The following is a 23,973-nucleotide window of genomic DNA, read 5'->3' as shown; positions in this document are numbered from 1 at the left end:
AAGTGCGTACATATGTCATCCATACGCACATGCATACTAGCCTATGGGTAAGTGTACCCTAACATTTCCGTGGGGGAAGAATGAAATATGGGCATAAGAGGGAGGATTTCCGATTAAATACCTTATAAAAAAGCAAGCAGCTTGCCATTAGACAGGCAATCTACCCATCTACCTCCTCCTGTCTACTCTTCATTGCCTCCACCTTTCAACTACGTATCGATACTACTCATCTTCCACACGACTCTTAACTATTGATAGGTCGTTCTTCATTCTTTTCAAGACTGTAAGTTAAAAAAGGATTTAATCTCATTTACATTTTATTTAGGTAAGGCATATAGAGTTAATTTAGAAAGCAAGTCACTTTGCAGTAGCTTCCTTTACTAGAAGTGTGAAAAACGCCCAACGTGTTGCCAACACCAGATTATTATCAAGAACAGGGTGTGAGTATTAATCCATTTTGCAGTGTATAGCTTTATATTCTCTTAAAGAACTGTGATACAAGTGTAACTCTGTAATTCTAACTGTTTTACCATTTACTTACTATCTTCATTGATTTTAATAAAAAGTCTTTATGACTACATCTGTTTCTTTGTAAACTTCCTGTCACAACCCCGAATTTCCTTTTATAAACTCTGTGAAGCCTGATTCAGGACGAACTCTATCTTCTGATTAAACAAATTGGCGCACAAAATACCCATACTAATTAATATTCCTAATAATTATTAAAATTATTACAAATAATAAAATTATTAATGAAAAATAAAATTAAGTGGATAAATTAAATCAACACTACTAACCTACCCCAAATCAGGCTATACAAAGCATGACTCAGACCACTTTTTTCTACTCATTCTTGCCACAGGAAGTGTTAGAAAGAGCAGAGGTAATGATGATGATGCTAGACTTAATGCTGTACATATATGAGGGCAGTTAGTGAACACAATAAGGTGAAAGAGCCCTTGTTCCTGCTGTGGCCTATTTGCTCTGAGTCATTATTTACCCCGACACTTCACAATCCCCGCTGTGCTAATACTGTTTCAACAGAGAGTTTTAACATTTGATGAAGCCCATGTTAGCATTTACCCAACTGATTGTTACGTTCCATGTAGCTAAATCTAATTTTTCCCCCTCCAATTTCTTCTTGAAGCTAAACATCACATTTTATTTCAACCAAATCACTCCCTTAATAGGCCAAATTTTAAGCCTGATGGAGCTTTTTGATGACTTCTCCACCAGTGGAACATAAAACAGTGTCTAGAAATTGAAAAGAGGGTTGAATCAGATCAGGGTCTCTGTCTTAGGAAGTATTACATCCTTTAAAAAAGGTTGAGAACAATTAATCTACTCTACAGGATGGGCCAGACTGTGAATGGCCCATGCACAGGACTCAAGGAGACTTCCCCATCTTCCACAGCCCATGTATATGGTTAGCTACAATTACAGACCTTGTGATCAGGGGAACAGGTGGGCCACGCCCTGCATAAATCCTAATGTGGGTGGAGGGATGGCGAAGAGGCATGTCTAGTGTACCCCTGTGTGAGCACCAGTAAGCTCAGGGAGGGATTATGCATCTATGTTTGTTTACCTTGGGTGCTGCAGCATTGCATTGCTGCACATAGGTACAACCTAGCCTAATGTGATTGTCAGTTCTTTCTACTATGTGGATAAGCAAGATACAATGCTAATTTTTCTGGCATATATTTCAACTGCTTCTCCATTTTGCAACTTTAATTATCCCCAGGTAGTGTCCAAGTGCAGTTGTCTGGACTACCTTGATCTGGCACATTTGCTTATAAAATAGTCCGGTTGGTGGGTTCTTTCTGTTAAGAAAGTTGTGCTTTTCTGGCTACTCCTTAGGAAATCATTTCTCTCCAAAGATCTCCCCATGCCCCTAAACTTTGTGATGGCTAATCAAAGTAATAAACAAAGCCAGCACTGAGTACTGAAAATGTTGTCTTAGACTCTCATACAATATGTTCAGTTTCACTAATCCTTCTAAACCATACAGGGAGCCGATAAGATCTCTTCTTGTGCTGAACGTACTTATCCTCTTTATTTTTCTCAGACAACTGATTTTCCCCTTGAAGTTTAGAAGGATCAACTGAACTTTGCAGGTAGTTCTACCACTAACTACACCAACCAGGGCTTCTCTCAGAAGATGGTTGCTATGGTTTTACACAAAGTACATGCCCTGAATTCACTTTCCACTCAAACTATTCAAATAGGCAAATTTAAAAAAGAAAACCAAAAACCCTGATATAACACAAAACTAGCATCACTGTTTAACGTTATGAAATAACAAGAACAATCAAGGTTCCCCACAACCCGTGTAATTCTGCTATGTCATGAGTAGTTTCAGTTATTACATCATTCATATTCAAAAAGTCCTAGATTTTCATATCAACAAATATTATCATGAAAATAATAGTAATGTGACTAAATGAACAATATTGTGAAAGGAAAAGTAGCCTAGTGGCAAAGACACAGGAGTGGGATGCAGGAGGCTTGGCTGGCATTCCTGGATTTGCCACAGACTTCCTATGTGACTGGGACAAGTTACATAGGGTCTGATTCAGTTCTCATCTAAAGCAATGGGAGTAGGAGTCAGCCTTAAATCCCTCCTTGCCTCGGTTTTTCCCAGCTGTCAACTGAGGATAACAATATTTACCAACATCATAGGGTGTTGTTTGACTATATTAGTGAATGTTCTTTGGATTCCTGGGATGGAAGGTACAAAGAACTATTATAATTACATACATGTATAATTATTATACCTAAAGAGGCTCAATAATAAAAGAATGTTGGAGCAATAATGTAAATTCCTGGGATTGTTTTCTGTGTGGAGGGACAGCATATCCATAGAGATGGGATTTTAGGCAAAGGGATAATTGAATGTTTATTAATTTAATTGAGGGGAATTGTACGCTTTTTTTTTCTTTGTAATTACAGGATCTATAGGACTAATCCATTGTTATTATTGTTTATTAAACACTGACATGCTTAGATGCTATAGGGATGCATGCTACTGAAAACTCCTCAGAATACATAGATGTTCTTGGCACTGTGTGAGACTCTAAATGAAGGAAATCTCAGCCCTGAAGTGCTTACAATCTGTTCGATGGAAATGGAGAGAACAGGACACACAGGGAAACCCAGAGATAGTGATATTATTTTTGTGTGGATTTTGTTTTGTAATACAAATAAATCCTCTTTTTAATGTCTAGTTACCAGGTAACGACCATTATGTCAGTACTTCTCAGGAGCTGCTCAGCTTCTTGCAGGATCAATCCCCCAGTGCGTAGCTGTGAGTATCCCTTCACAATGGCAAATCACGCACACAAGTCCAGATCCTCATCTGGTGTTAGCTGGTGTAACTCTATTGATTTCTCTCCCTAAGGAGCTGCCCTGCAAAATCTACTCTGGGAGAAATACACTTGTCATAAGAGGAAAAGAATATATTTTTTCCAAGCTCAAATTCCAAACTTCTGTATTCAGCCGCATATGGCTCAAAACCCAGTGCTCAGAGGTGGCCTTGGGGTTCAAATGCAGAATTCGAGGCAGCTTCCACACTGGAGAACACATGAAGAAGTTCCATATCAGGATATGATTACCTGTATGATTAAATGCTTCCTTTCTTTACCAGGATAATGTGTCCCCCACTAATTTTTTTCTTCACCAGACTAAATATAAAACAAAATGTAAAGGATTTGGTGGTTTTTTTGGCATAATTATATCAGTCCTCCTGTTCTTCTTTTTGCGGATACAGACTAACACGGCTGCTACTCTGAAACTTTTCATTATATTACATGGCATTGTGCAGGTGTTGTCTGTTGAAAGACCAGTGGATCTGCAAGGTTTAAAAATACCATGTAGCGCTAGTGACATCTACTGGGGGTAGCCTGCTGAAACAATGATAGGAAAACACTAGTCAGACTCAAGTCTCTTGCAAAAGCCTCACTCGTCTACACAGCCCTGCAGTTTGGACTAGGGGGATGTGAATGGCTGTGCTGTAACTCCCCCATGTGGGTGCTGCTGGTTTAAACTAAAAGGGACCTAGTTCGCATTAATGTAGTCCTGTTTGAAGAGGACTTTATGAATACAAACAAGGGACCTTTCAGTTTGCACTACCAGCATCGACGTGGGGGAGTTATGGCACTTCACTTTGGTGCATGCTGCAGTTCACACACCCCATAGCCTGCACTGGGGCACAGTATTAGACAGGGCCGGCTCCAGGCACCAGCCTGGCAAGCAGGTGCTTGGGGACGCCGCTCCGGAGAGGGGCGGCACGTCCAGGTATTCGGTGGCAATTCGGCGGACGGTCCCTCACTCCGCTTCAGAGCGAAGGACCTCCCGCCGAATTGCCATCACGATCGCTGCTTTCGTTTTTTGTTTTTTTGGCTGCTTGGGGAGGCCAAAACCCTGGAGCCGGCCCTGGTATTAGACGTAGCCTAAAATCCAACTTTGAACCAGATTTTGTGAGCACGAGTCTATTAATACATGCCATTGTTCAGGCAGTCAGTGGAAGCAGTCTTGCATGAATGATCTCTGATTTATTCTAGAAGATCTATTTGTGAGCAGTAATAGAATCATCTTCAGCAGGTGTTTGTGTTGCTTCCTCCGTCAGTCCCAGAGAGAGAGAATCACAATAGACTAATGTGACAAATACATGAATCAACCTGGCCAGATCCTTGTCCAAGAAGAAAGGGCAAAAAAATTTATCCTAAATTTATGTTTTCCCAAGGCTCAAGGGAAAAGAGGCCAGTAGAATATCAACCAGCTAAAATATATTATTTCCATATTAAGGAGGAGGATGGATAGCAGTGCAGTGTTATGCGGTGTGATGGGGTGTTCACCCCACACTGGTCCGGGAAGAGTTAAGACAGACTGAGAAGGGGGCTAACTAAACAGCAACTAATTTTAAAAAGTACGGAAAAAATGGAAAAGGTTAAAGGAAAACATGTAACCCCTCCCTGTGGGCCCGGGGGAACCACAAACAGCCGTTTCTGGAATATAAAGTTTACAGTCTGTTCCTCACATGTCCCAGGCCTCCTGCCGAGGCCCGGGCTGTGCTGCAGGGATGCTGCAGGTTGGATACTTGCTCTGGGGGTGGTCACACGCCCTCAGGTTCTAGGTGGCAGGACCCTTCTTCCCAGCGTCGCCTCCCCACCAACCGCATTGGGGTCACGAGCCCCCTCCCGGTCCAGCCTGCAGTAGCTCTTGGCTGGTGACATCTCCCTGCATGGGGCTCTGCCCCGGGCCCCCTCACTCTTCCCAGCTGCTCACCGCACCTGGCTCCAGACTGCTCCAGCTCCAGTCCAGCCTCACTCTATCTCCAGCACAGCTCCCTGGGCTGCTCCTCTGGCTCTGGCTGGCATGGCTCTCTGCTCCTCCGCTCGGGCTGATGCTCTCTCCTTAGCTCGCCCTGCCTGCTCTGGCCCAGGCAGTTCCAGCTCACATGGAGGATGGGACCCTGGGCCTCCTGACTCCCTCATTGCCTACCCTGTCAGTCAGACTGACCTGGAGCGTTGGCGTCTCCCCATTGCCCCTCGGGATGGTCAGTCTCAGGGTCCTGATTTCTCAGCAGCCCTTCCTCTGCCTTTTCGTACTGGGAGAGGGCCAACCAAAAAAACCCCACTAAGTTTCAGTAAGGGGCCAACCGTCCAACAAAGGTGGATGATGGATAGCCGTGCAGCGTTGTGTGGTGTGATGGGATGTTCACCTCACACTGGCCCTGAAAGGGTTAAGGCAGACTGAGAAGGGGATTAATTAACCCAACAGGCCACAGCTGAGGGAAGTCAGGTGACTAAGCAATCCCCTGATTGAATGAGGAAACCCAGCTGAGGAGGAAGGAGCTGGGCTGGGACTATAAAGACAGGGAATTGGAAGCAGAAAGGGCTGCTGGGAGAGTCTACAGTCATGCTCTGGGAGAAGGGAGGCATGTTTGGTGGCTGCAGTGACAGGTTGCCTGCAGTTGCTCCCTGGGAAGAGGGAGTAGTGAAGCTGGCAGACCCAGAGAAGGAAGGGAGAGCCAGAAAGTTAGGAAAGATCAGGGAAATGCAGCATGGTCTGGGGTGGCACAAACCTTGACTGCTGACTAGACAGTCCCTGAACTGCAACCTGAGGTAAATTGTGGGCCTAGGTTCCCTAACCAGCCACTGGGGTTAGGGAAGTGGTACTGGTGGGACAGTGAATGGGAAAACTGTGTAGTACTGCTGGTGAGGAAAGACTTTCCAACCCTGGAAGGAGAAAAGACATATAGTTACCTGGCTGGAGGGCTAACTCACGAAGAGGCAGCAGCAGCAGCTCATGCAGTCAGAGGGGCTCCAGACCCAGAGAGAGAGGCAGAGGATGGCGTGCAACTGCAGGAAGGGTTGACCTTGTGGGCTATTCCCCAGAACAATTAGGAGAAGATGTCATCCTAGCAGTGAGTGGAGCACCCCATCACATGTGGGTAGAAAAACTGTGATATAATCAATGTAATTACACATGACTGGTGGGGCATACTGCAGTGAGCATTGTGAGTGCTGAACAGTGCACTGGACAACTGAAATCTGTAAATTGTTCCTCTATCTGGTTGCTAAACTACTGAACTCCACCTTCCCCCACCATACTGTACTGCTCTAGTATTGCAAGGTGCATATCCAGTCACTCAACCCAATCAATCATCACATGCACCATTTTACAATGAAAGAACTGGACAAGCTTTATTCTAACATTACCAACAATCCAATTAGACCAGAACTTTTAAAGGTATAGTTCCAGAAAATTAGAAAGATCTCAGAGTAACTGAGTGCTTTCTCAGTTTGGACACATTTATTGTGTTTCTTTGCTTAAAATGCCAGCTTTCTGCTCTTTTTGAAGAAAGGACAGATTTTTGTTTAATAAACAATACTTTTGCACATGTATAGTGCTTTTCATCCAAGGCTTTCTTAGAACTTTACAGATATTATCCTTAGTGAGTGTAAATTGGCATAGTTGCATTTGAAATAAATAGTGCTAGGACAATTTACACCAGCTAAGAATCTGGCTCACTAAGTCAAAACACACCTCCCCTTGAGGCAGGGAGGTATTATCACCATTTTATAGCTATTTTAAAGCACAGAGAGAATGATTTGTTAAAGATCACACAGCAAGTCGGTATGAAAACTGGGAATAGACCGCAGAAAATCTGAGTCCTCCTGTTTGCCCCCTTCCCTCATGAGCCCTGGGGAGAACAGGATTGCTTACATTGTCTTCAGCATGCTCACGACACTTGCTGCTCTGAATTAAGATAATGACAATTGACTAGATGTATTTCAGGGTAAGGGTTCACCTTCCTCTGCAACTTCAGAGATTGTCTGCGACTGGAGCTGGCACACCAGATTGGGTTGACCCGGTGCTCTGAGGTGGGACAAAGGATCTTCTTTCTCGATCCCTAGCTGATGTGCCCAGCCCACATGCTCAGATTTCCATACAGATAACCAGATTTGAAATCAGAAAGGAATTTTCCCCCCAGGTAGATTGGCAGGGACTTCAGGGTTTTTCACATCCCTCTGCAGTATGGGGTGTGGTTCGCCTGCTGGGATCATGTGGGCATAACTCACCTAATTAATTCTCTGCAATTGCAGGGGCATCAAGCATTGGTGCCACCTCAGTCTCTCCTGTTCTCTCCCTGTGGTACATAGTTTACAGCATTTCAGTCCTCAGAAAACTAATCTATCATTATTTTTACACAATTCAACATGATAAGCACTTTACAGAAAAAATTGAAAGATGTGGTCCCTGCCCTGTAAAGATTAGTCTACTTTTAGACAAGACAAGAGGGGGGTGACAAACAGGGAGAGTGAGGAAGGATGACTGTTACAACAATATGATCACACAGTTACTAAGCCTAGGCATGTGAAAATCATTATTTCAAAGATTAATAGATTTTTAAGGCCAGACGGGACCATTTGATCATCTGTCTGACTTACTGTATAACACAGGCCATAGAATTTCACCCAGTTATCCCTTTGAGCTCAGTAAGTTGTTTGACTAAAGCATGTCCTCCAGAAAGGCATCCAGTCTTGATCTGAAGACATTAAGAGACGGAGACTCCACCATTTCCCTTGGTAGTTTGTTCCAATAACTAATCATCCTCACAGTTAAAAAAATGTGTGCTTGGTTTCTAATTTGAATTTGTCTAGCTTTAACTTCTAGCCATTGTGTTTTGTTATGCCTTTCTCCACTAAATCAAAGAGCCCTTTAATAACTGGTATTTCTCCCTGTGAAGGTACTTATACCAGGTTCAAGTCACCTCTTGATTTTCTTTTTGCCAAGCTGAACCGATTGAGCTCATTAAGTCCCCCAATGTAACTTCCCAAAAACATTGCTTACTGAGTGAACAGCACTTGTTCATGCTTGAGGCCAAAGCAAAAAGACTTCTTTGTGCAAGCAAGGCATCCTTTTGCACCCTTCCTGAATTTAAGAAATTGTCTTAAAATTAATAAGAGCCAATCTCTGTGAAGAACAGAACTCATGAAGATGGCACTTTAAAGAAGACAGCTGGTTACTTTGGGCACTTGATTCAGTTTCTGCCTTGCTTAAGATATTTTCTGCAACTATTAGTGAATATCTTTTTTAAATCTGGTATTTATTATTGTGTAGGTATGATTCTTTAGATCATAATACGGTAGAATCCTCTTGATTGGGACAAATCAATGGATGGCCAATAACCATGATTAAATGAAAATTCTAGTCAAAATGAGGCCCTTAAACTAAGGAATTTGCAATGATGTCAAATGACAGAATACTCTTCTAAATAACAATAAAAGAATAAAATGGATATTCACTATAATTTACATTTCATATTTCTTTTTTTCCTCTTTTAATATTTATTTGGCAACTTCTGCCTTAATACCAGTGTACCGAGATGCAGCTACCGTACACTGAATTCTAGACAGCTAGGTCTGCTTATGCCTGTGCTGAATTTGGCCTTAGATCTCAGAATTTACTCCATTAATACTTTGGAAACTGGTCCATTATGAGGAATTTAGGCTCATATTGTCCTAGTTAAACAGCAGTCATTACAATCCTATATCATTAGGCTAAATTGGTTCTCTGGGAGTGGTGCTAATTAGGCACATCCCAATGATGAATTGTATCCTTCATTCCTTATACAATCAAAACTTATTAGTTATATTGTACCCAAAACGTGTAGGTGCTGAAGTGGATAGGGAGGTGGAGGGGAGGTTTCCTCTCCGGGATGAACGGTCTGATCAGCCGATATGTGTGGTGGTGATGATGGTGCTACCACTTCAGAAGGCATAGCCTGTGCGTGCGGCCCAGAGGTACTGGGGGAGGGCTGGCGGTAGCTGCTGCCCGCGTCCTGCCGGAGGCACAGCCCGCTGAGAAGCACTGTTGAAAAAATCCACAATGTCCTCGGCTGTCTCCTCCTCCCTCCCAGTCTTTACTAATTGGGGATACAAAGGAGCTGAGGGGGTCGATGAGGTAGAGGGATTTGATGAGGTAGTTTGGGTAAAGGGACATCCGGTTGTCTTGCATTTAGTTTTTAAATCCTGCACTTGGATTTTTAACTTTTCTTGGGAGTCCTTTAGACTCCACACTTGAGACTCATGGAGTCTCTTTGTGGCTTCCTCCCACCAATAGACAAATTGTTCCCACTGTATGTCAGGGATTTTTTGTGGTGACGACGCAGGAAACAGAACGCCAGGTTTGTTGGTAGCCAGAGAGCTTCAAAAGCCTCAAGCAAAAAGCCTCTCAGGAAAACTTTTCCTGGGGTTTTTATTTCTCTCCTTGCTTTGTTTACAACACTTCTTAGTGGTTACATTTCATGCGCATAAAAAGGCCAGGCAGTGTACATGCACATAAGATAACAAACCCATCTCTTGAGCGCGTGAATACCAGCTGCGAGGAAACAATCAAATCAGCCAAATAAGTTTCCCAAACATAGGCGCTAGAACAAGGTCACTCCTGCCTCATTGCCAAGGGAACAGTTTGCCGTTCTTCAAGGCTTGTGATTAGGGAGCAACACATTCCTACAATTTTTGGTGATTCAAGAGCTCCTCTAAGATGTATGATCTTATCTAAATCGAAGGTACCTTCTAGTGGAAACTGTTTAGATGGATTATCATGCGTGTAAAAATTCCAGTTATCTAGATGCTTACAAGTCCTAGGACATAATGCACGTACATGTAGTAGGCAGGGGTGCCTTTCGGCGGTGTGGGAATATTCTTAGACTCACCACTACCCATTTTTCAGGCACTCAGGGAAAGTTCACTGGGTCACGGGGTTCCGCTGACTCCCCTTGCTTTCAGATCTCCCACATGGGGTAGCCCTGGGGCAGCTGGAGTCAGTTTAAGTCCCAGACCTGGTCAGCAAATAAGTAAGGGAAGACTTTTGCTCTCTCACACTCTGGGGAAAGTCCCAGACCTGGTCAGCAGACTTGGCAAGGAAAAACTTCTGCTGGGTCACAAGGTTCGGCTGACCACCCTTGCTTTCAGAACTCCAGCATGGGGTAGCCCTGGGGCGGCTGGAGTCAGCTTAAGTCTTAGACCTGGTCAACGGCATTCACTTGTCACTCATTCACTCAGTCTTATTAATTTCCCCCATACCTGGATACATCTCATTTAACCATAACCTTAATTCCTTACGTCCAGACTTATCATAACCTTTTCCTTATGTGAGGTGGCAATCTCCTCAACACCGCTTTGCATCTGTCCTTGTTGCAAAAACAATACGTTCGCATGGTGTGAACCCGAGAGGGACAGACGCCCCACGGGCAGTCCTCCTCCGAACCCCACTAGAGATTTCAAAAGGTCTCTTACCTCTTGTCTGGTGCCTGGGGTTCAAAGAGGAACGGTCCGTAGTGATTGCCGCTGTATCCAAGTCATGGCACCAAATAGTGGAAGAAAGCCAGTCCTCACTCTGCATTTGTTAGCAACAAGTCAGAAACAGTTTATTGCGAGCAATTGCAATGGAAGCCTGAGGTCGGAGAGGGGGCCCCCCTGACCTTAGGCAGATCTTCACTCTACAAGCAGCATAAGACAAGCATTTATACCTTCCCCTTGCATACATCAATCGGCTAATGGTTATCCTTTGTTTATACAAACTCCCTCCAGACACTACCTTGTCTCAAGGTTTCTCCTTAAATCAGCATTCCATTCTTATCAACTAAAGCCAGGCGACAAGTGAGGCGTGAAGCAGCATCTCTTACAACTCTTGCGTTATTAGGGTTAGGGTTATACTTCACTCTATCCTTAAACCTGACTAAAACATTTGCCCTGCTTTAATTTTGCTTCCACAGTCTCTTTCCCAGGGACACTTCTGTAGCGGCCTTTGAAAATATATGCCTTGTGTTGTCTCAATTTTAAATAAACGGTATTAATAAAAGAAAGGGATCCTGCTCTGTGAATAAAATTCATAAATTAAAGGAATAGTGCACAATGAGGCAAAAGTTGCTGTTGAATTTAACATGATACTATCAAGAGAAAAGGAAACTAATGCACTGAAAATTATCAAACTATTGGCAAATTTACATATTGCATCCTTGACTAATGCCATCTATGAAACAAACATATCTACTATATTATTGAAAATGAGATCAGAACAAGCTAAACTAAAATAAGGTGGAGGAGCTTCTGTTGTAAGTCTTTTAGTTGGCTGTCTAAGAAGAGACTGACAGGGCTGGTGGCTATATCACAAACCTTTTTGGGCACAATATTTTCATGAAAGCCTTCCGAAACCTAACATGGCAGAGAGGGTAGAGGAAAGGATTTACAGAGGAATTAAGCCACAAAAGCCAAAATGTTATATTATACAAGATTTCGTTGACACACTCTCCACAGCAGGCTCCGCGAATTATCATAAGTAATGAATATGGTGCCCAGCAAATGGCAAAGACACAGACAATTATGGCAAGTGACTTAGCAATTTTTTTGTCCCTGTTCAATTTTGACCTGGTATTCACTCTGAGGGCTACTGACTGATCATTGTCAGGGGTTATGGAATAGCCTCTGGACCGATGTGAACTGTCAGTCACCTGTGACTGCACCTGTGTCTTGGAAGTAGTAGAAAGACTGTCCTCTGTTTCTGAATCAGGAAAAGAAGCTTCTTCCTTCAAAGAGCAATGGTCAGCCATCAAGACATTCTTTCCTGTTGGAGGTACAGACACCTGTTTGCTGATGCTGACTGTGCTCAGGAGCCTGTTTCTCTTGCGTTTTTGTATATCCCAGTAGATGCGCATGTTGAAATAGGCCACAGAGATACAAGGTGTGAAGAACTCAAAGGTTGAGGCACACAGGAGAAAGTACCAGTTGTAGTAGAATTCAACGTCGCATTCTCCATCGGGTATGATGCTGTTGCCGACCACATGTTCCCAAATGAGGATTGCAGGGCCATAGATTAAGAATGCAAAGACCCAGACTGCCACCATCTTAACAATAGTCTTTGACATCATTCCCTGTTGAATCCTATATGTCACCTAGAAGTAAAATTAAAAGACCCCATGTCAGTCACACATTGTGTTCTTTTTATAACTAGTATAAGTACTTTGTAAAAACTTCTGGGAAATTAAGAATAATATTTGTACTGTAGGTCTCCAGATGTCCGGAACATCTGTGTTTATATAAAGCCCTGAAAAACTTTATTAATCTTGGGCTCAAGCACTATAGCCTACTGTATGCTTGAGATTTGGTGGGAAATTTGAGATGGATACACCATCCACTGGAATGAATGAATGAGTAATAGAAATGGTTTGATGGCATCACCACTACAATAAGGAAATAACCAGGAGTCAGCTTCTGATTCATGAAAACATTGAATCTCAGAGGTGAACTAAGAGTTGGGGGTGGAGGGTTACTCCCACTGTAATAGAAAAGTAACCATGACTGCTTCCAAGCACTAGATAGTATCTAAATGTGAATATTTGTTTTTCTTTGCCATAGAATAAAATGTATCCCCCCGCCCCCAGATCTCCTTATATTTCTTAAAGGAAGGAAATTCAATCATTTAGATGTTGTGTTATGGTACTTTCTTTATCATTTAAATGGCCGCTCAGATTCCTTTAGTTGTTTAGATTTTTATGCCTTACCACATTTTATTTTTTTTAAGTATCCAGCAGCAAAAAAAGTTGCCAGTGCAACCTCAATTCAGATCCCTTGTGTGTAAGCATTATGACATAGTCTTTAATAACATTATCTCACACTATTTTTTCCACAGGACCCCAACTCACTCAGTGCACAGGATGTATGATATTTCCTGAATGAGCAGCTTTCAATATTTTGGGGGGGGGGCTTTTCCTCATTTTTCAGTGACTGGCCCCAGGCCGTATTTACTGCACACTATTCAAACCCTGCTCTGAAGACAGAATTAGTAATTTCCTTATGGGCTTGTCTGTGGTGCTAATCACTATATCTGAGTGCTTCACCTGGGAAGTGAGACAGTATTATTATTATTCCGATTTTACAGATGGGGAGCTGAGGCACAGAGACAATGGCAAAAGTATCCAATTTTGGGTGCACAGTCCAAAGTGCCTATGGACTGATTTTTTTTTTCAGAGAACCGTCCATTTTATAATACTTTGTTTGTTCAAAGTACAGCTCCCATTGACTTCAGCTATAGCTGTGAGTGCTCAGGACTCTGCAAATCAGATCCCAGGTGTCTCAGTTTGGGACACAGACAGTGAAGAATACACAGTTAAGTGACCACCTGTGAAAAGTCTGGTGTAAGTGACTTGCCTAGTATCACATATGAGCTCTGTGGCAGAGGCAGGGATAGAATCCACGTTCCCAGGACAGCATTCAACTGCCTTAACTGGGAGACCCTCCTTTCTATTCCTGCCATCACCTGCCCCATTCACTACACACCTTCCAATCCTCCCTCTTAGCAGAGGGTGTGGGCCTTTGGTTTTGGGCAGGCCTACTCCCAGCGTCCATATGCAGCAATTGCAGTAAAAGACCTGCTCCACCCCTGCAAGATGTTCACTGTAGATGGAATTGTCAGAGAATTTAGTTGCCAAACTAACAATTCTCTACCGAGCCTGTGCAAACAGATTTTCAGAGGCTCTTAAGTTGGACCAATTTTCACAGGAATAGCAAAAAACACGCTCCTGAAAGTCGGGCAACCGTCATACCAAATTTCAAGTTTCTGCTCCAATGAACGGAGGAGCTAGAGCTTCTGAACGAAACACTCAAAAAAAATTTTATCATTGTCAAAACAAAGTATTATCCCTATCCTTATTCTGAGAAATGACTGAACTGTTAGCTGAAACTTTCAACATCAGCAAAAAAATTCACCCTGAGGAAGACAGCCAACACAGAAAACTTCAGCCTGGATGGCAAAAGTTTGGCAAAGTTATAAGTTACATGAAAATAGGATCTTATAATGTCAGGCAACCTTAACTATAGGCATTATTACATGTGCCACCTATAATTTAGATTAGCCAAAGTCACTGGCCTGGGAGTCTGGAAATCTATTTCCAATTCTGCCATTGACTAATTGACTTTAGACAAGTCACTTAAATTCTTTGTTGGATAATGCTTATCCACCTTTGTAAAGTACCTTCCAATCTATGGATGAAAAGTGTTATATAAGTGTTAAGTATTATCATAAATACACAATTACATCTAAACATCATGAGACATGCAAAGCTAACTATGAATGTTCTACTCACAGCTTTAGTAACTGACAGGAACCGATCATAGCTGATAAGGACGATGCTAAAGGCTGAAGCTGTGCACATAAGATAGTCTACAACTAGCCAGAGTTTGCAGAGAGGTCTTCCAAACATCCACTTGTCTTTCAGGATGTAAGGGATATACAGGGGGATACAGAATGCACCTATAGAGAAAAATCATAAATAAACAATCAAGTTGTTATAGTCAGGACTGCAGATGGTACACCTCTACCTCGATATAACGCTGTCCTCGGAAGCCAAAAAATCTTTCCGTGTTATAGGTGAAACCGCGTTATATCGAACTTGCTTTGATCCACTGGAGTGCGCAGCCCCGCCCCCCTGGAGCTCTGCTTTACCGCATTATATCCAAATTCGTGTTATATCAGGTCGCGTTATATCGGGGTAGAGGTGTACTAACAAGAACACAGAACAATTTTTGTGGTACCCAATTAAAAAAACGTCAGATTGGAATTTACAGATTGAAGTTCTTGTGTTCTCATGAAATTAGTTAATGGGTTCCTTACACTTGATCTCCACAATGTTTTTATGCACTGTTAATGCTCTGGCAGGCATAATATAGCACTTATTATTAGTATTTTCCAGACTTTGATCACAACTTAAAGGAAAGAGTAGCTAGCCAGTGGTGGGCAACCTGCGGCCCACAGGCCACATACAGCCCATCAGGGTAATCTGATCGCGGGCCGCGAGACATTGTGCTGACATTGACTATCCACAGGCACGGCCCCCCGCAGCTCCCAGTGGCCGTGGTTCACCGATCCCGTTTAATGGGAGCTCCGGGAAGCGGCAGCCAGCACATCCCTGTGGCCCATCACTTCCCGCAGCTCTCATTGGCTGGGAACAGTGAACGGAGCCAACAACAAAAGATAAAAAGATTTTATAGTTTCCTATACATACTCAGCCTAGCATTTTCCACTGATCATAATCCCCTTTTTGGCACTGAGCTGATAAGGTATTAGACTGGAACACACATGAAGCAATCTCAACATCCATGCTAAACCTAAATTTAGGTTCCTAAAACCACATGTAGGCACTTAAGTCTGCTTTTCAAAGATGATGAACACCTGTACTTCTCATCATCTTCAATGGGATTAGATGATGCTTAGGACCTCTGAAAAATCAGGTTACTTTTATTTAGATGTCTCGATATGGAGTTAAGAACCTATCTTTACACATATAAGTTTGAAAATGGTGTCCTCACTTGCAATTTCGCATCCTTAGTTAGCAAACAGGATGGACAAGATGTGAGTTGTCTGTTTCTAACACTTCTTACTGACTCAGAAGATTTCAGGCCCACAGGAAATTTGAAAGGAAAGTAGGAAACATTAAGGCAGCCTGAGGGGACTTGGAGCTCTCTGCTTAAACCTAGAAACAAAAGTCTCTGAAAAAACTGTCAACCACTGAGAAGAACAGGTCTGTGCAGAAGGCCTGAGCTATGGAACAGCAAATACAGATGGGAGGGTGGTCAATGTGGAGTCCAATGCCCTGGATCTCAACATGGACACTCTTGGTTTCACCTCTATGCCAGTCCCAGAATTAGATGGAATGCCATCGGTAAAGGAAGCAGGACTGGTACCTAAGGTTTTAAAGGCTAAAGTGGAATGACTTAAATACTCTGATGAAAAGAGGTGCTACATATTCGGAACATGCATTGGACACTGCTTGGAGTGGTATAGATGGCTCAGTAGGAGGTTCTCCTTCTCCTGGTTCAGTGAACTAATGACTCTGCATTGCACTGGAAAATGGAAAGCACTGGTCTGCAGAAAGGGCTATCTTGGGAACGGGCTGAAAATCAAGGTGCCCCATCAGGACATTTATGACAACTCAAAATATGGTACCCTCTCTAATCTCCTAAACCAAAAGTTTCAAAAATAGGAGCTACAGTAACTCCTCACTTAAAGTCATCCCGGTTAATGTTGTTTCATTGCTGATCAATTAGGGAACATGCTCGTTTAAAGTTGCGCAATGCTCCTTATAACATTGTTTGGCAGCCGCCTGCTTTGTCCACTGCTTGCAGAAAGAGCAGCCCATTGGAGCTAGCTGGTGGGGGCTTGGAACCAGGGTGGACAGGCAGCCCCCCTATCAGCTTCCCACTCCCCTAAGTTCCCTGTGCAGCAGCTGCCCAGCAGGCTATCAATTGCCGGCAGTTCAGCTGTCCCTCCCCTCACTGCAATGTGCTGCTCCTACCCTCTGCCTTGGAGCTGCTCCCGGGAGCCTTCTGCAGTGCAGGGGTGGGGAAAGAGGGGTGCTAATGTCAGGGTGTCCCTCACCCCCCTGCTCCTGCACCCCACTTACCCCATCTCCATAGAGAAAGGGGGGACATAACAGGGCTCAGGATGGAGGGAGCTTGCTAGCAGCAGCTGCTGTCTCAACTTGCTGATTTACTTAAAAAGTGGTGTCAGCGTACTTAAAGGGTTAATGCGCATCTCTCTCTCTCTCTCTCTCTCTCTCTCTCTCTCTTCTCACCCACATTGTGTGTGTCTCTGTCTGCCATGCTGTCTCCAGTCCCTCCATTTGTGCTGCCTGGTAGAGTGTGAGGCTACATTAACAACAATGTGTTAACCCTTGGGCTCAGCCGAGTGCTAGTTCATCATTTAGCAGCAAGGCATTCCCTGGGAAATATCCCATCCTCTGACTCCACCACCTCACCAAGCTTCACAATCATCATTGCTGTGTACAGTATTAAATTGTTTGTTTAAAACTTATACTGTGTGTGTGTGTGTGTGTGTGTGTATATATATATATAGTCTTTTGTCTGGTGAAAAAATTTCCCTGGAACCTAACCCCTCCTATTTACATTAATTCTTATGGGGAAATTGGATTTGCTCAACATCATTTCGCTTAAAGTTGCATTTTTAAGGAACATAACTACAACGTTAAGCGAGGAGTTACTGTACAGCTAAGCTGCTACATCATATTTAGGCATGATCATAAGTGGTCTGAGTTTCAAAAGAGCTGAATGGCCACATGAATCCCATTGAGATCACCCTACACATATATACACCTATTCACGTAAAATAGCATTCACCTCAGTAGGAGCTGCTGGGTGCTCAGCACTTTTGAAAAATAGGCCAATTGTTTAGGTGGCTGTATGGATTTAGGAACCTAACATTAGGTTTCTACTTTTTTAAAAATTAGGGGGCTTTCTAATTAATTGAAAAAGAAATATTTTGACTCTGCCTCCTGCCCTATAACTATATTTCAGTGCGTGTGGTGATCCCACTGGACAATGCTTGCAAAGTCTTTTATTAATATGGTTCCTCTACAACTCATATAAATTTGCTGCAATACCTGTCAGTGTGTCACATTCCTGAAGGATAATATTTCGGTAGGATGCTACCACCACATAGTAAATTAAATAAGTTGTCTTGAAATAACACATGCTACTATACAAGACCATGATAATACTGTTGGAAACAGTGAGTTGCACACAACTCACAATAAGGTCCTTACAGTCTCTCTTAATAAATATCCAGCTGGTACATGTCAACTTCTATAATTTGCATGCAGAACCATTTGATTAATTTACATTAATAATGACTGTCTGTTAGCATCAATCTCTATTCTGTGCATGGATAATGTTGGCAACACATTTTGACATATATAGTTCATATAATTTGTATACTGTTTGTAATACGTAGTTCAAATATTAGCACTGCCAAATTGTACAGCATGAACTGCTCCTATATTATTCTTTGGGGGATGAAATTCACTCCTGGCAGAGGCTCAGCATAAAGCCTCATTAAATCCCTCTGAAATACTTATGAGCAACTTATGCTCCCATTCTTGTCTCTGAAACCTGCCATCTCAGCCACCATTCCTTTGGAGTCCATAAACACTGCTTCTTATATGGCCAGTGGGGTTACTGTTGAAAGCTGAGAAGTGTTCCCTGCTCTTCAGTGGATTGAGTACACAATATCTACAGCATTCCCAGCCTGATAGCTCCAGGTCCTGAAGTCTGGGTGGGACCAGAACCAGAACCCCATTAATGGGAGCTCTTCAGCTAATTCCCAGCACTGAAAATGCACCCCTTCCCAAACAGTGCATATTATAGGAGTATATATTGTGTATGTCATAAATCTAACATTTAAATTATCCCCATTAATGCTGTTATGTTCTGAGGAGCAAAGACTAGTTCCTTTTAAAATGTATTACAGCAATATGACACTGTGCATTCCTAGGGCTCCTTTACTTATCAGTACAGTACACTAGAGCACTAGGGTCTAGATCAGGGGTGTGCAAACTATGGCCCGGGGGCCACATCCAACCCTCCAGCCAGTTTAATCCTGCCCTCTATCTCCTGCTGGGGAACAGGGTCTGGGGCTTGCCCTGCTCCCACGCTCCAGCCGGGGACCGGGGTTGGAGGCCGCTCCACACACGCGTGCCAAGGCTCCTGGAAGCAGCAGCATGTCCCCCCTCCGGGTCCCATGTTTAGGGGGAGCCAGGGGGCTCCGCACACTGCCACCGCCCCAAGCACCACCCCCGCAGCTCCCATTGGCCAGAGGGGGGACATGCTGCTGCTTCCAGGAGCTGCTTGAGGTAAGCCCAGAGCCTCCACCCCTTCCCCAACCCTGATCTCGCTCCCACACCCCAGCCCCCTACACCAGCCCAGAGCCCCCTCCCGTACCCTGAACTCCTCATTTCTGGCCCCACCACAGAGCCCGCACCCACAGCTAGAGCCCTCACCCCCTCCTGCACCCCAACCCCAATTTCATGAGCATTCATGGCCTGCAATACAATTTTCATACCCAGATGTGACCCTCGGCCAAAAAGTTTGCCAAACCCTGGTCTAGATCCACAAAGGGATTTAAGGTGCCTAAATTCCTGAGGTGCCTAAGTTTCCATGAGCAAAGTCCCCATGGCACCTACATTTCTTGGTACGCATGTGCAAAGCTACCTAAGTTCTGATGCCCAGCTCACACCTAAGCCACGTTGGGATCCTGAAACTGCATTCCCCTGCCTACCTCACCTATGGGGCCTGATCCAGTAGGCATTTTGAGAGGCTGCCTACAAGCAAGCCTACTGCATCAGGCCCTGTCCAAAACAGAGGAGGAACTATCACCCTCAATTATACACAATAGACCAGTGGTTAGAGCACTCATGGGATACGGGAGACTGCAACTCAGATCCTTACTCTGCCTGATTCAGAGCAAGGACTTGAACCTCAGTTTCATAACTCTGTGCCCTAATCACTGGGCTATAGAGCATTCTGAGATAGGTTTCTCTCAATCTCTGACCTGGTTTAGGTGCCTAACTCCAGGAGGGGTTCACAGCTGTGAATCGCAAGTGGAGTTAGGTGCCTGCCTCTGATCCAGACTTAGGTGCCTAATTCCCTTTGAGGGATGGAATTTAAAGCATACACCTCTCTTCAGCATTTCACTCCTCATTAGCTTAAGTGGTTTCTTGCTCAGCATGCTGGCTTCTGAGAATCCCATTCCTAGGCACCCATCTCACCCCGTGCATTGTATAGGGAGCCTAGACACCTAACTCGGGGCTGAGGATCCAGTGGGCAGCAGGACACCTAAAGACAGGCATTGCAGCGAGGAGCTTATATCCTTTTTGTGGCTGTAGCCCTAGGTCTTCAGCCTCATGCCTCTGAATACCACCTGAGGCATACAACAATCACCCAGAACTTCATTGCTGATCTTGTGTTATTGCTTAAGTAAAATAAGCAGGATGTAAATATGTTAATTACAGAAAATTCAGTTGTGCCTTCAAAAAATATTTAACATTCTTGAAATATTAACTCTTGTTAAAAACTATTGTTCTGCGTTTACAATGATTTAATTATCTTCTACCAATGATAACTCTTCTACATATTTGTTTAAATGCTATAGTGGAATAATTTTGGATTCCAACAATCAATTTTAATTTATTTCAAGCATAGTTTTTTAAAAGGTGCATGTGTGTGTGTGTGTGTGTGGCATCAACCCGCTGAAATGATTAATAATTGATTATTTATTCTTTTCATATGTCCTTAAGCCTGCAGCCAGATACAGAGATGAACAGTAGAATACTTGCAAAAACTGCCTAGCGCTAGTCAGTTGGCTGACTCAGTAAATGGAATGATGTAGCGTATGTACTCCTGGAAAAAATAATTTGTAATTCTTAAACTTTTGGCTACTAGTTAATTTCAACCAAATACAGAAAAACTGAATGGAATTTGCAATATATACAAGATCTACTGGTTAACATATACTGTGCTCCATCTGACAATCTATGATGAAAAGCAAAAATTCCAAGTTTTAAAGATGAGTGGAGGTTAATTAAAACCAGTTACAAACAATAACCCCTAGGCAGCAATGGTTTCACATCCATTCTACATAGAATAGTTGCTCTCTTTTCTGGACCAAACATCTTTCACATTGCTAAAAGATCGGTTTCTCTTTCTAATACATTTCTGAGAACTAATAGCCTGCTAAAGTACTTTATGCAGCTTCCACCCCATTATCTGATCTTAGGTATATGTTCAGAAAATTTGCTTAAGAGAAACAGCATAATGAAATAAATCTTTCTTTGCCGTAAACTATAAAATGAATATTACATTTGCTTCATTATCGTAACTTACCCACTAAAAAGTCTGAAATGGCAAGATTAAGAAATAAATAATTACTCCGATGCCGAAGATCTTTGTTCACCAAAAAAGCCAGGATGACCAAGCCATTTCCAAGCACTGTAATAAGAGCTATCAAACCCATAAGAATTCCCAGAAATACCATTGTAACCAATGAAAATTTTGAACCCAAGTCCGATGTGGATGAAGTCATGTTTCGATCTGCAGCACATTTGTTATACATATTGTCCATCTACTTCAGGCTCTTTTCTGAAGAAACAATACAGTAACTGTTTCTGTTAATGAAGATTAAAAATTAAGATACTGTATACTGAAAAGCAAATAATGATCCAAAATGATTTCATAAAGTAAAAAAAAAAATGATTGCAAGATTCTGATGCTTGGTAAATCTAGATTTTGCACAGCTTCCTTGTTTTCAAAAGCATAGTCCATATAGCTGAAATAGCCTGAAAAATGAATCTGCAGAAGTATCACCAGTAAACAGGAAGTAGAGTTTTCAAATGCTAGTTTTAAAAATGCAGTGACTGTGTGACGTTCCCCTCTGGTGTTGTGTGGACTGGTGATCTGGTAGGTCACTCCAGTCCTTGACTCTGGGAGCCAACCTTACCCTGCTCTGCTGTGAGCACCCCCACTCCTGCGCTGTTCACAGACAGCCTTTGGCATGTAAGCTGCTCCCAGCTACTTGCAACCGAATGACACTAGTCAATATCTCTGGTCCCAGACACAACCCTAGGGACCTCCGTCTTGCAGTGCCCAGTTATGCCCGCTGGATGCTGCAAGCTTATATGAGTTCATCAATTGAACAAAGAAATTTATATGTACCAGGCTTGTTCTCTCAAGGGGAGTCTCTGACACGCTTCAAACCAAACGCACTCCTTCAGGTAGAATAAACAGATTTATTAACTATAAAGATAGATTTTAAGTTATTATAAATCAAAGCATAAGTCAGATTTGGTCAAATGAAATAAAAGCAAAACGCATTGTAAGCTGATCTTAACACTTTCAATGCCCTTACAAACTTAGATGCTTCTCACCACAGGCTGTCTGGTTGCCCTTCAGCCAGGCTCTCCCCTTTGATCAGCGCTTCAGTCGCTTGGTGGTGGTGTCTGTGGATGGAGGTGGAAGAGAGAGGAAGAGCATGGCAAGTATCTCTCCCTTTTATCATGTTCTCTCTTCCCTCTTGCCTTTGCACCCCCCTTCAGGGTCAGGTGAGCATTACCTCATCGTAGTCCCAAACTGACCAAAGGAAAGGGGGTGACTCACTTGAGAGTTCAAGAGATCCTTTGTTGCTGCCTAGGCCAGTGTCCTTTGTTCCTGTGAGGTGGGCTGAGTTTGTCCTATACATGCCCTGATGAGGTGTGAACTGCCGCTCTGCTCTTGGAGAGTTTTTGCCTGGTCTTGTTTTAAAACATGAGGACACATTTTCAGCCTCATAACCATATACATGAAATTACAACCTATCATAGGTGCTGACTCTGTGGGTGCTCCGGGGCTGGAGCACCAAAAGGGAAAAATTAGCGGGTGCACTGCACCCACCGGCAACCAAGCTCCCCACTCCTATCCTCCTTTTCCTCCCCTCCCAGTGTGCCGCATCCCTGCTCCGCCCTCTCCCTCCCAGCACTTCCCGCCCCCTGCTGCCTAACAGCTGTTTGGTGGTGCTTAGGACTTTCTGGGAGGGAAGGGGAGGAGCGGGGACGTGGTTCGCTCGGGGGAGGAGGCGGAGTAGAGGCAGGGCAGGGACGGGGACTTGGAGGAAGGGGGTGGAATGGGGGTGGGGTGAGGGCAATGCAGGGACGGGAAGAGGCAGGGCCAGGGGTGTGGGGGGTATCGAGCACCCACCAGGCAGAGGGGAAGTTGATGCTTATGCAACCTATAACATTATTATAACAACAATCACTAGAACATCACTATAACAACAATGCTCAGTGCATTATGAGCCTTCCGAAGACACCCAACATGACAGACTTTGCATTGGATACCACGCAATCATATTACAAGGATGAACATGCGGGTGCTGGGTGTTCCCTCGAGATACAGAGTGTCACACTGTGTTTCCTTCAGGCTGATCCTTATCAATGGAGGTCAGAAAAGCTGTCTTGAAAAATTGCTTTCTTGCTCACTCTTATTATACACAAGAATTTTTGATGTTTAGCATAGTGTGTGCACCAGATTTTCTCTGGAATTTGTTTCCCATTTACATGTATTTGGAGGGACTTAATTCTAGGGAAGAAAAATAGGTTTAATTTCGAATTTCTTCAGTATTTATTTAGCAACAACAAATTATTATTTCTATTGCTGTAGGACTGAGGTCCCATTTGCTTGATGATGTACAACCATATAAAATGATGTTGTCCATGTCGTGGAGATCAGAATTTTTTTTTTTTTTATAATTTTCCTGTTTATGCAGTCCCTATTGTTCAAAGCTCATATACAGCAAAATTATATCTGAGATCTCTTGGACTGATGTTAACCAATACGGGTCTAATCCTGCACCCACTGACAGGCATTGACTTCCATGAACTAGGATCAGAAGCTAACTTCCTAAAAACAGGGGAGAAGTCCTGGCCCTGTTGAAGTCAGTGGGAGCTTTGCTTTTGGCTTCAATGGGGCCATGACTTCGTAGGGCTGGTGATAGAAATGGAGTGCCAATTGTGTGCACAGATTCGATTTTTATTTGTACATAAGCCACTCATTAGAAGCTGTGAAACAACTCTGAAAAATCAAGCCA

General features: G+C 43.3%; 1 protein-coding gene across 1 annotated transcript; it reads right to left on the bottom strand.

The window, feature by feature from the left end:
* Window positions 1–10,910: 10,910 nt before the first annotated feature.
* Window positions 10,911–22,828, bottom strand: HRH4 (histamine receptor H4). The gene is made up of 3 exons (XM_005282789.4): window positions 21,240–22,828; window positions 14,651–14,817; window positions 10,911–12,460 (listed from the first exon to the last, which is right to left on the bottom strand). Exons 1-3 carry the CDS (start codon window positions 21,475–21,477, stop codon window positions 11,672–11,674), a joined length of 1,194 nt encoding a protein of 397 aa, XP_005282846.3. The 5' UTR covers window positions 21,478–22,828; the 3' UTR covers window positions 10,911–11,671.
* Window positions 22,829–23,973: the final 1,145 nt, after the last annotated feature.

The sequence above is a fragment of the Chrysemys picta genome, chromosome 2 (genome assembly GCF_011386835.1).
Source record: "Chrysemys picta bellii isolate R12L10 chromosome 2, ASM1138683v2, whole genome shotgun sequence".
Classification (NCBI taxonomy): Eukaryota; Metazoa; Chordata; order Testudines; family Emydidae; genus Chrysemys; species Chrysemys picta.
This window is presented reverse-complemented; position numbering and strand designations above follow the sequence as displayed.

Excerpts from the sequence above, each read along its gene's own strand:
- HRH4 (XM_005282789.4), bottom strand. The coding sequence starts at position 21,477 with ATGGACAATATGTATAACAAATGTGCTGCAGATCGAAACATGACTTCA. Across the intron at positions 14,818-21,239 it reads CATTTCAGACTTTTTAGTGG|GTGCATTCTGTATCCCCCTG; the intron begins GTAAGTTACGAT and ends TTTTCTCTATAG. Across the intron at positions 12,461-14,650 it reads TCCTGTCAGTTACTAAAGCT|GTGACATATAGGATTCAACA; the intron begins GTGAGTAGAACA and ends TTTTACTTCTAG.